At 44.8% G+C, this 10600-nt stretch overlaps 2 protein-coding genes across 2 annotated transcripts; both read left to right on the top strand.

Annotated features, from left to right (window-relative positions):
- Window positions 1-930: 930 nt before the first annotated feature.
- Window positions 931-6327, top strand: snorc (secondary ossification center associated regulator of chondrocyte maturation). Its single transcript, XM_056596225.1, has 3 exons — window positions 931-1003; window positions 5742-5912; window positions 6218-6327. Exons 1-3 carry the CDS (start codon window positions 931-933, stop codon window positions 6325-6327), a joined length of 354 nt encoding a protein of 117 aa, XP_056452200.1.
- Window positions 6328-6463: 136 nt separating this feature from the next.
- On the top strand, window positions 6464-10526 carry LOC130388202 (G-protein coupled receptor 55). The gene is made up of 3 exons (XM_056597576.1): window positions 6464-6693; window positions 8520-9300; window positions 9795-10526. Exons 1-3 carry the CDS (start codon window positions 6686-6688, stop codon window positions 10020-10022), a joined length of 1017 nt encoding a protein of 338 aa, XP_056453551.1. The 5' UTR covers window positions 6464-6685; the 3' UTR covers window positions 10023-10526.
- The last annotated feature ends 74 nt before the right edge of the window (window positions 10527-10600 follow it).

Raw genomic sequence — 10600 nt, 5'->3', positions numbered from 1 at the left:
GGCTGTCGACTCCCCTCTTGTCTAACGTGCTTGGGGATGGGGGGGGGGGATGGGGGGGGGGGGGAAGGCTGGGATTCAACTCTGGTTTTTCTATGCAATGCTGGCATTATCATTCAGTATTTATTTTCTGTTTTCAGGAAGACTGGCAATGGGCTAAACCTAAATTGTTGTAGCCTTGTAAACAGACAAGCAAACATAAATGTGGTCTCTAATTACTGTACTGGACTTGTTAACTTCATTGTGTAGGATGCTGAGTCACTCACAGTTAATTTGCAAAAGGTTGTATTAGATTTGCAGTGGAAGTTGAAAACTTCTCCCCATTCTCAGTGTGCAGAAGTATGAATTTGAGTATGGCCCTTTCATTATAGGTGAATTCCACTGACAAGTGCTGAATCCGTTAATCAAATAACTAATGGTAATTGTACTGTTTGACTATACAATGAACTATCGAAAAATAACATTACCGCTTAAAGCTACAGAATTGCCAGTATCTAGTTTTGTTAAAAAATAATTAATTTGAACTTTGCATAAGTCAGACAAGGAAACAATTATTCAGAATAAACCAAAACTAAACTAGGAGTCAACAAATGAGCGCTAGAACAACGGAGAAAGAGGGTTCAGCTGCAGTCCTGTGAAGGACAGTGATTCAGTCACGGCCCGTTTGAAACCAGTGCTCCAAGATCCTCCACCTCAACCTGTGGTCTGAGCGGGTGTGGAGCACGGCCCGCCCTCTGAGATGAGCTCACAAAGTCCTCAGTGTCCAGACACTCTCCACACCTCTCCCAGCAGGCCTTCCTCCCTCCTCCCTCCCTCTCTCTCCTCCATACTGCTCTCTCTTCCCCCGTCTGCCAGCCCCACACCCCTGTTTGAAGCTCCAGGAGTTACAGAGACCTTTTCTGCCCCACTTAGCGTTCTCCTCTTCCAGGCACCATGGCTCACGGCAGCGGCCTCTGCAGATTCCTCCTGGTGCTTCTCGGCCTCTCGGTGGCGGCCACACGCGCAGGTAAGGCCCCCCTCGATCGCCTTACTGGCGCCCTGGTTCGTACCGAGTTGTGCTGGTCGACATACTGGGGGAGTGGGGGATGCATTTCAGAGACCTGGGGTTGCGGAAGGGAGATTCTCCCCTCCACCAAGGTAGGAAAGAAGGCTAGAACTGTGTTTGGTTTGATGTATCGTGAAATCCTTAGAGATCGGGGGGAATGATGGGTTACAGGCTTCGACTAAGACATTTGCTCGAACGGCAGATTCGGTCAGTTGTTATCCCCAAGGGAAAATAAGTCTTAACATTTCAAGACCAATCGCTCTTCATACTCTAATATATATATGTATTTTTTTAAATTAATATATTATTTCATCAACTTGATAGAAGCTTAACATCAGAAAGTGAATAATTACGTATTAAACCTCACACCGTATGTGGCGTGCCTACGTGTTTCCTGCTGAACCACATGCAGGCCTTGAATCAGTCATCCGCTGAACTAAATGACACGGACGTTGCAGCCAGTAGCTGATGATGAAAGCCGCTCTTTGACACCCGTCAACCCCACTGCTTTCATAATGTTCCGGGCTCGTCTGCAGACTTGTGTTTACCCAAGTGCGAACCAACCACACGGGTTGCTCCTTCGGCTTGTTGTTCGTCATTTGATTTATTTTAATACAGTTACTTCGTTGTGTTGGTCTGATGGGTGACCTGATGTATCTTTACAATGACTCCTACCTTTCCTGTGTATCTGTCTCTCATCACTTTTTAATTGAAAGTGGAATCTTCTTGCCCTTTTCACCCACACGACAAATACAATTTGTGGTCGTTCGTAAAAAAAAGTTACAAATAAATGCCAAAATAGACAGACTGTCGGATGCAGTAAAAAAATGTACGCTCAATGAGTTAAACAAAATTTGCTGCCAGTTTCCTTTTTGCCACTTAAAGGGGCCATTTCCGTTTTTTGGTGTTCTCCAGGACCTGCTGAAGATGAGCTACACTAGCCTTCCGTCTGCAGAGTAAGCAGAACAGAATCTCCTCCAATAATAGATCTTCCCTGTATTACTACCATCTCTTCCTATAGTAGTTTTACTCAAAAATACTCTGGGAGCAGAGAGTACTTTGTACTACAAAGTTTTTTTTTTAATTTTGAACAAAGACCCAGACTGTGGATTGTTCAAAGGTGTGGAACCACTTGGGTTTTCTGCACCATCTCCCATGCTCAAAGGTCAAAGGTCAAAGGTCATCGTAGGTGCAAAGAGGTCAGCCTAGTGGCTGGGCTAGGTAGAGGGGGGTTGCGTAAGGGAGCCGCAGTAGTCAGATAGAAGAAGTGGGACCACAATGAAGCAAGTAGCGTCGAGCTGTCACCTTGACCCTTGGACACTGAGCTATTGTTGCAGCACAACAGACTCTCGGCCCCAATGTCCTGGCGGGTCTCTTGCACTGAGGTGCTATGCTGAAACTGGGAGAGACTCTAATGTATACTGCCGCTGTTTAGCAACGTTCATTTAAGAGGAAGAATGTGAAACGCTTAAACAGACATTAAATGACAATGTGGTTGGGCATGCACACACAGTGGTTGAATGAGCATTCCCCACTTAATATCACACTAAATCTGTTTTGGTCAAAATGTGGACAATACTTCACCAACGAATGGAGAATATTTTTACCTTCCACCCCCTTGGTTAAAACAAAAACGATCTGTGAATGCCTGAGAAAGACACGAACAAATGCCTATCCAATGTTACATTTGGCCACACATTGGAGTTATTTAATAAACTATTGATGCATAAAGGTCACAAAATCCATATTTAGAAACATGGGCCGTTCCTTCAAATAGAAACCTTAATGTTTGGCCGAGTCACAGGGGATGACATCAACTTTGAAAAGACTCCTCATCAAAGAGGTGAACTCGAAATACTGAAAACCACTCTCTTAAAGATTGTGATTGGTTAAGGTCCGAGTGGCAAAAGGAGAACCAGTGCATTCTCCAAGTCTGGGTGGGTTATGCAAGGACGCCACAGAGGCCAGCCGTCTTCTTAGTGGGGTGGGGTGTTCACACACACCTGTTTGCATGCTTGTTCCCATCTCGGGCCCATGTGAAATCCTCAACGGTAAGGAGAGCTCCAGCTCAAAACAAGACCCAACTCTGGGCTTTCTGTCGGGTATCTTCCCCGTGTCTCAACAGCAATACCGGGAGAGGTTCTGACATACCCGTGTTATTTGTGATGTGATCAAAGTGCCGCTCGTGTGTGAGCATACTGGCGAAAATGTAAGAGGCGACATCAGTCAAACTTCCTCTCCGAAACATCCAAGGCCCGGAAAGAAAAAGGTTTCGATATTCAGCCCCCTTCTAAAACGAAATCTATCTTTGACAAGGTGCCACTGACGCAAGGTTGAGAGATAAGCCTCGCACTTAAATTACAAACTATTTCACTAAATTCGGTAGGCTTCCACTAGTACCACTCGTGGCCTGCTTCGAGCCCAGCCAGTTGTTGAAGCCTTGCATTTAAACTACATACTATTTGATCAACTAATTTCGCTTGACGTCCACTCTGAGCCTGCTTCGAGCCCAGCCAGTAGTTGAAAGCTTGCTTTTAAACTAAAAGCTATTTAATCAACTAAAGTCGCTGGATGTCCACTACCTCCATTCGCGGCCTGCTTCGATCCCGGCCAGTTGTTGCTCGTCGCAGCAGTGTTGACGTCCTCTCTCTGCTGACGCACATAAGGCTGCCTTTTGTGCCCGCTGCTGAAGGCCTCATTGATGGCCCTGCTGGCCAGGGGCCCAGCAAGCAGGGCCCACCTTCAGCAAACCCCAGCGCAGGATCAACACAGCTGCACAACAAATATCAGCATGTTCCACTAAAACCCCCCCCCAAAAATGGTTTAAAGGAGAATAAATTTGCAGTTGTCCTGTATTGAAACAACAACATTTACATTTACACTTTGGGGCATTTAGCAGACCCTTTTATCCGAAGTACATTTTTCATGAGACGTGAAACAATATATCGCTGTCGGTACAGTAAAGAAGTTCACAGAACAAAGTCCAAGTGCTAACAATAACTAGGCTAACCACTTCCCTGTATACATCAGTGATGGCTAGCTACTGCAGATGCTACACAATTAAGTACAATAAATAAATACAACAAGGCAGTCCCACTGGCTGTGCAACATGTCGGAGCTTCGGCTAATCTCTAGGATCATCTTCATGCCGTTTCTATCAGCTTAAGAAGTGGTTTGAAGGGGACAATGTCACTTTATGAAGGCCATGATAAGATTATTTAAAAAAAATCTTTGTTTGCGCTACACAAGGGTTTGTATGATTATTAGATCACTAGCACTATTTAAAAAGGGATTTCAAGAGAAGAGAAACAGATCGAGGGCGATGGAGTTCACCGTGAGTAAATAGGCGGGGGTGGGGGTGTATGAATTAGTAGGGGTAAATATGTTTGTAAGGTATGTTGGTATGGGATTGGTCGAGCCCCATTGAGCGAATCAGTGTGTGTGTGAATGGGTGGGCTTGTGTGTGTCTGTCTGTGTATATGTGTGAGTTAATAGTTTGTTGATTCACTTTTTTTTCCCAACGAAGATTTTCCTTTGCATTTTTCACGCTTAAAAAAAAAAATGGCCATTGACCCATTGACATTCGACGGTCTTCAAAAAAATATGTTTTTTTTTTAAATAAGCGATGGGATTTAAGGTTACCATTATATCGTTATCATGCTGAGAGTTGAAACGGCTCTGCTTCCAGCAGCCAAGGGAAGGACAAGCACTGTGCAACAACTGCAGCACACGCTTTCGAACGTACTCCTGTGGTCCTATTTGTTACGTGACTCTGACACGTCTGCTCACAACCTCAACCTCCTTTGTGACCTTTTAAATTTTCTCTTGTACACACGCAAGTTGTGTTCTCGCGGCTGACTTTCCAATGCAGCTGTCTATTTACGCAGTCAAAGCGTGCCTTAGTCTTGTTTTGTACCTTACTAAACTTGTGCAGTACTTCAATATTTATCCAGGCCGAGTATTATTTATACACTTGTCGAAGGACAGGTTTTTCCACAGGTAGGCCTATTGGATTTTTAAAGACCCCTTTATAGAGATAATATAGGAATAGTGTTCATTGCTGAGAAGAGAGAAATTCTACTTTTGCCATTTAAGAGTTGTGAACTCTGAACCCGATATGCCTTAATAATAACGACGATATATATAATAGTTCCTCGATCTAGTCAAACCCGATCAGAGAACCGAGAGCAGCGCGGGCCCCCTTGACCACATCATCTGAGGACAGAATGTCCATCTGTCCACAAAGACGTCCTTATACACCGTCCTGGGCCGTAAGGCCGGCCGGACAGAGAGGGGCTGTCTAACATGGATGGCTAGGCCCTGGATGTGTGTGTGTGTGTGTGTGTGTGTGTGTGTGTGTGTGTGTGTGTGTGTGTGTGTGTGTGTGTGTGTGTGTGTGTGTGTGTGTGTGTGTGTGTGTGTGTGTGTGTGTGTGTGTGTGTGTGTGTGTGTGTGTGTGTGTACCTGGCTTTATATATATATATATATATATGGCCACAGATCAAAAAAAAAAAAAGTTAGAAAGAAACTGCTGCTTTTGCGTTAACACATCGAGAGTCACCTCTGGTTATTAATCGTCCTCAACCTTTCACCACGTGTTCTGCAAAGGCATGTGGTTTGGTTTTCTGATAGGCTAGGTGACTTAAAGAAGTATAGCCTGAATTTGGAGCACACACTCCCCCCCCCCCCCCCCCTGCAGAGACGATCGGAGACTCGCTGCCCACCCTGCAGGGGGAGAACCAGGACACAATGTCGGGGGACGTGCCCTATGACGTCACCACGAAGGAGCCCATCCAGGAAGTGACAGACTGCTGCTTCACCTACGACCACGAGGACTCCACCCACTCCCAGGCCGTGGATCAGGTGGAAGGTGAAACAGCGAGTGGACACCAGCCATGATGAACCATGTTCATCGATTGTTGTTATTAGTTTCTAACGGACGCCTCACTCTTTTTATTACTTGATCAGAAAACATGATGACTCTCTGTTGCTGTATGAAAGACAAATGATCTGGTTGATCTATGAATGCATTTGCACTGCAGTGTGTGCTGCAGTATACGTATCTCTCACGTTTCATTCCTGTGTGTGTGTGTGTGTGTGTGTGTGTTTGCCTGCCTGCGTGTGTGTTTGTGTGTGCGTGCGTGTGTTCTTTCCTTTGTGTGCGTGTCTCTGCAGGGGTCCTCGGGCTAGGGGCCATCACAGCCATCGTGATCGCCGTCTTCCTCGGAGCTTCGGTCCTCCTGGCACTCATTGTCATCACCCTCCGAAAGTTCACCGCATCATAGTGTGTTTGTTTGTGTGGGTGTGTGTGTGTGTGTGTGTGTGCGCACGTGTCTGTGAACTTGGTTGTGGCTGTGGGTTTCAGAGCATCAATGCGTTTCTGTTTGTGTGTCTCCAATGTACAGCTGTGACTCCATCACATTCTCTTAGCTTCTTCTTTTGACAACTTCCTCTCTCTCTCTGTCTGTGTGTCTGTGTTGGTGGTGCGTGTCTGTGATTCCCTCTCTCTCTCTCTCTCTCTCTCTCTCTCTGTCTTTGTCTCTCTCTCTCTTTCTTTCTGTCTCTCGGTCTTCACTCTCTCCCCCGAAAGTTTGTTTTGTCTCACTCTGGATGTAAAATACTAAAGTGGCTGGCACCTTTACCATGAACAAGTAAGATTTAAAATATCAACTACTTTTCACACTCCATAACAATTCTGTCCGCTTTAAATGAGTAAATGGAACTATTTAAGGTTTAATGTTAAGTGTACAATAAACATATATCAAATGGGAGAATAGTGTGTAGGCAGTCAAATGTAAATGGTACATTGAATAGGTATTGGTAAAGGCATATCAGTAGAGGTACCATGCTGATACCATATGAAATACTGGCGGGGTCTTCCAGTGTAATTCAACATGTTATTGCTTCTCTTTCTCTTTTGGTTGAGCTTTGTTGTTTTTTTGTTGCTGTTGGTGACGCAACGCCTCTTAAAAGTGCATATAGCTTTGTTTACGTTTTTTTAATGTGTGTAGAAGCTGTACATTTATATCATAGCGCAGGGTGTCGTGTTTTTGTGCGCTTGTTTCAGTTAGCTGCACCGTAGAAAGTGTGGGACTTTGTTGGCCTAGTGGAGACATAACAACCATGTTCTTAGTCTGTTTCTGCTTCTTACTTAGCCGGAGTCAATTCTCCAACCTCAACGCAATAAGACAAACAACTCTTCTTTATTCATGGGATGTAAAAAGGGGATGGTAGGAAAGGTAGAGTAATATAAGTCTGCACCTTTTATGATTTATTTTCTTCCCGTCTATTTGTGGTCTGTATGTTTGCTGTTTTTAATAGTGCTATGTTCCACATTGGCCCTGAACAACACTATCACCCATAGTGATAACAATGTTGCTTAAATTGTTTGACATCCATGTGGAATATCCCAATAAATCATTCCCAAACTATGTTCATGCTTGTTTGTATGCCAGAGTTTCAAGATCTATTCACACAAATGTCTATCATGTATATAAGTGAATTAATAATGTTGGAATATTTTGCCAGGTTGTGTGGGGTAATGTTCTTGATGTGCAGGGAGCCCTGAGCACAGGCAAGATTGTGTAGCACTTATAATATAGAAACCGTTTAGTCGCCCTCTATATCACCCATCAACATTAAGACACTGTTTGCAACAATAGGAGATGATGAGGATTTTGTTTTCCATTGCACTGGCCTCATTAAACTGACCAAGTGCTTTGAGGCCGTCTGGGATATAGCCAACAGCAACCAAGAAACCATACTGATTGCGTGATTATTTGAGTGCAGATCTGTCACACTCAAGCTGTGCTGCGTCATCTGGTCAAAATAAGGAACTTATGGTACAAACGTAAGCCTTTGCATAATAGCGCATCATTGTTTTGAGCTAACCTCCAACGATGTGACATGTGACTGTGAGCCCATTATTAAAATATGCAGATTCAACTGAATAACATAACTGGTTTAGCAATGGTGTTGTAATTGACACCCAACACAATTTATCAATGTCTATCTCAGGACTATCAAAGTAAAATGAAAGAAATCGGCAGGCATGCCTGCCATGCGCGACAGCCTGCCATGCTCAGGATGTTGTGGTTGAAAAGAAACAGAAGAGAGGCTTTGACACCCAGACAAAAAAAAGTCTGATGCTCACGGGTTGCCTGCATGAGGTGAGATGACTCACATGGGGTGACAGCTAAATGAACCCAATACCAATAAATCCAGACGTCTTTCTATAGTTGTGAGTGACAATAACATCATTCCATCCCTAACAGATAAAAAATTCACTGCAAATGTACCCTATCAGAGAGGTTCAGGGTGACGGTGAAGCGAAAGATAAACTACTAAAGGATGGGTACACTAAAGATGGGTGTATTTTGTATTGTGTGTGTTTGGGTTACCATGAAAGAAAGTAGATAAAATCATGCCTCTGCTGATTAAATCAACTCATACCCGTTTTGTGTTATGTGTCGAACAGCACAACATCCAACTGTTCCTTCGAAGAGGTGGACCACCTGATGAAGACCCTGGAGTTAGTTTTCTACGTCCCCATCTTCCTCTGCGGGGTGGCGGTCAACGGGTGGGCCCTGTTCGTGTTTTGCTTCAAAATCGAGTGGAGGGTGTCCACCATCTACTTCACCAACCTGGTCCTCATGGACCTGATTCTGCTTGTCCCGTTGCCCTTCAAGATGCACGCCACCAACCACAGGTGGACCGCGCAGAGCAAGGGTCTCTGCTCCTTCCTGGAGAGCCTTTATTTCATCGGGATGTACGGCAGCGTCTACACCATCGCCTGCATCGCCGTGGACCGCTGGCTTGGCATCTGCCACCTTTTCAAATTCAGGAAGCCTACCTCGCCCGTGATTAGAGACAAGTCCAGACGTCACGCGGTCTTCGCCTGCGTGGCGGTCTGGTTGGCCGTGCTGGCCCCCCCCTCCCTGATCTACGGCTTCCGCGATCCAGGCCGCGAAGACTTCCACTGCTTCCACGGTTTCTCGTCGAAGGTGTGGAGCCCTGCTATCATCGTGTGCCTGGAGGTGCTCGGCTACGTCCTCCCGGCACTGGTGATCGTCTTCTGCTCCGTGCGGTCCGCGGGGAGCCTGAACGACGAGCTGAGAGAGCTGTCCGACGAGCTGAGAAAGCAGTCTGACGAGTTGAGTGCCAAGAAACTGCTCTCCATTCGGGTCATCTACAGCAGCATGTGGGCCTTCCTGCTCCCCTTCACCCCCAGCCACCTTGCCATATTGCTGCAGTTCCTGGTGAGGGGCGCATCACCCACCTCGCTCGTATCATTCATATCTCTCACAATCACTGACGTCAATCACAACGCAAACATCTGTCACATCGCTCACATCAATTACTTCACGATTCGCAATGTGGTCTGGAAATAAAACATCCAAAGATCCAATGATCCATTTCTGAAGATAATCCTGTTAGATGGACTGAATTTAAGCATAGTTTTGGAAGAAACATTGGGCCTAGAGAGGATTGGTAGGGGCAGGGGGGAAAAGGTGACTATTATATCATATAGAAAGGAACCAAATACATCTAGGAAGATGAAGGCATGTAGCTGTTCTTCGCTGCTGCTACACATCCGCTTGAGTAGGGTAACTTCCTGGGGTTAGGGTTATATGGTTCGGGGTTTGTTTTCGGGTTTAAAATTACATTTTAGGGTTTGGTTTTAGGCTAAGGGTTAGGGTTAGACCGTTTATACGGTCATCACACTTGAAGATAACAGGACTCGCTGTTTCAGGTGCATCAAGGTGTGATCCAGGACTGCTGGACCAAGACTGAGGTCAGTCTGTTCCTTCAGGTGGCCCTGTGTCTGGCAAACGTCACCTGCTGTCTGGATGCCCCCTGCTACTACTTTGCCGCAAAAGAAGTGAGGAGTATCATGAATTTCCGTCGACAGTCTTCCTCAAAGCTTCTCTTGTCGTTGAGAAGATGGGACAGGGCCGATCGATCAGAGGAAGAGACCTGAAAGTGGATGGTAGGTGTGTGTGTAATAATCAGACTACTACTACTAATGTTGAGATATTATAATATTCTACAACATTACATTAAAAATATACATTTGTATGGTTTAAGAAGAAGAAAAATTGTTTACATGTCTTGGAAATATTTGTTTGTTTTATTATGGGCCGATATCCTGCTTGGTTGTCCTTGAATAAACTCCAAGAGGACTCAATTAAATGATGGTTTGATAGATTTTGAATGGAAGACCAAGCATTGTGCAATATGACTACGGTCTAAGTTTATGACAAATTGTAAAGGCAAATACTTTTGTCAGCATTACGTTACTATAAGGAGGCTTCTAACTTCTAAAAAGTCGACATGTATTTCTGCAAATAAATATATCGGATATATAATAGTGTATTAAACGTACCGAACAAAAACATTATGTTAATGAGTCTTTATTTCTCTGGTGTAACAGTGCCACCCCGTGGTCAGATTTAACACAACTTGAACTGGTCATACGTTTAACACTTCAGTTAAACATCCCATTTGATTACATCACAACTATTCATAACGGTTGAACACTTTCCGTTAAACATCCAA

The sequence above is a fragment of the Gadus chalcogrammus genome, chromosome 8 (genome assembly GCF_026213295.1).
Source record: "Gadus chalcogrammus isolate NIFS_2021 chromosome 8, NIFS_Gcha_1.0, whole genome shotgun sequence".
Taxonomy (NCBI): Eukaryota; Metazoa; Chordata; class Actinopteri; order Gadiformes; family Gadidae; genus Gadus; species Gadus chalcogrammus.
This window is presented reverse-complemented; position numbering and strand designations above follow the sequence as displayed.

Excerpts from the sequence above, each read along its gene's own strand:
- snorc (XM_056596225.1), top strand. The coding sequence starts at position 931 with ATGGCTCACGGCAGCGGCCTCTGCAGATTCCTCCTGGTGCTTCTCGGC. Across the intron at positions 1,004-5,741 it reads GGTGGCGGCCACACGCGCAG|AGACGATCGGAGACTCGCTG; the intron begins GTAAGGCCCCCC and ends CCCCCCCTGCAG. Across the intron at positions 5,913-6,217 it reads GGCCGTGGATCAGGTGGAAG|GGGTCCTCGGGCTAGGGGCC; the intron begins GTGAAACAGCGA and ends GTGTCTCTGCAG.
- LOC130388202 (XM_056597576.1), top strand. Across the intron at positions 9,301-9,794 it reads CCATATTGCTGCAGTTCCTG|GTGCATCAAGGTGTGATCCA; the intron begins GTGAGGGGCGCA and ends TCGCTGTTTCAG.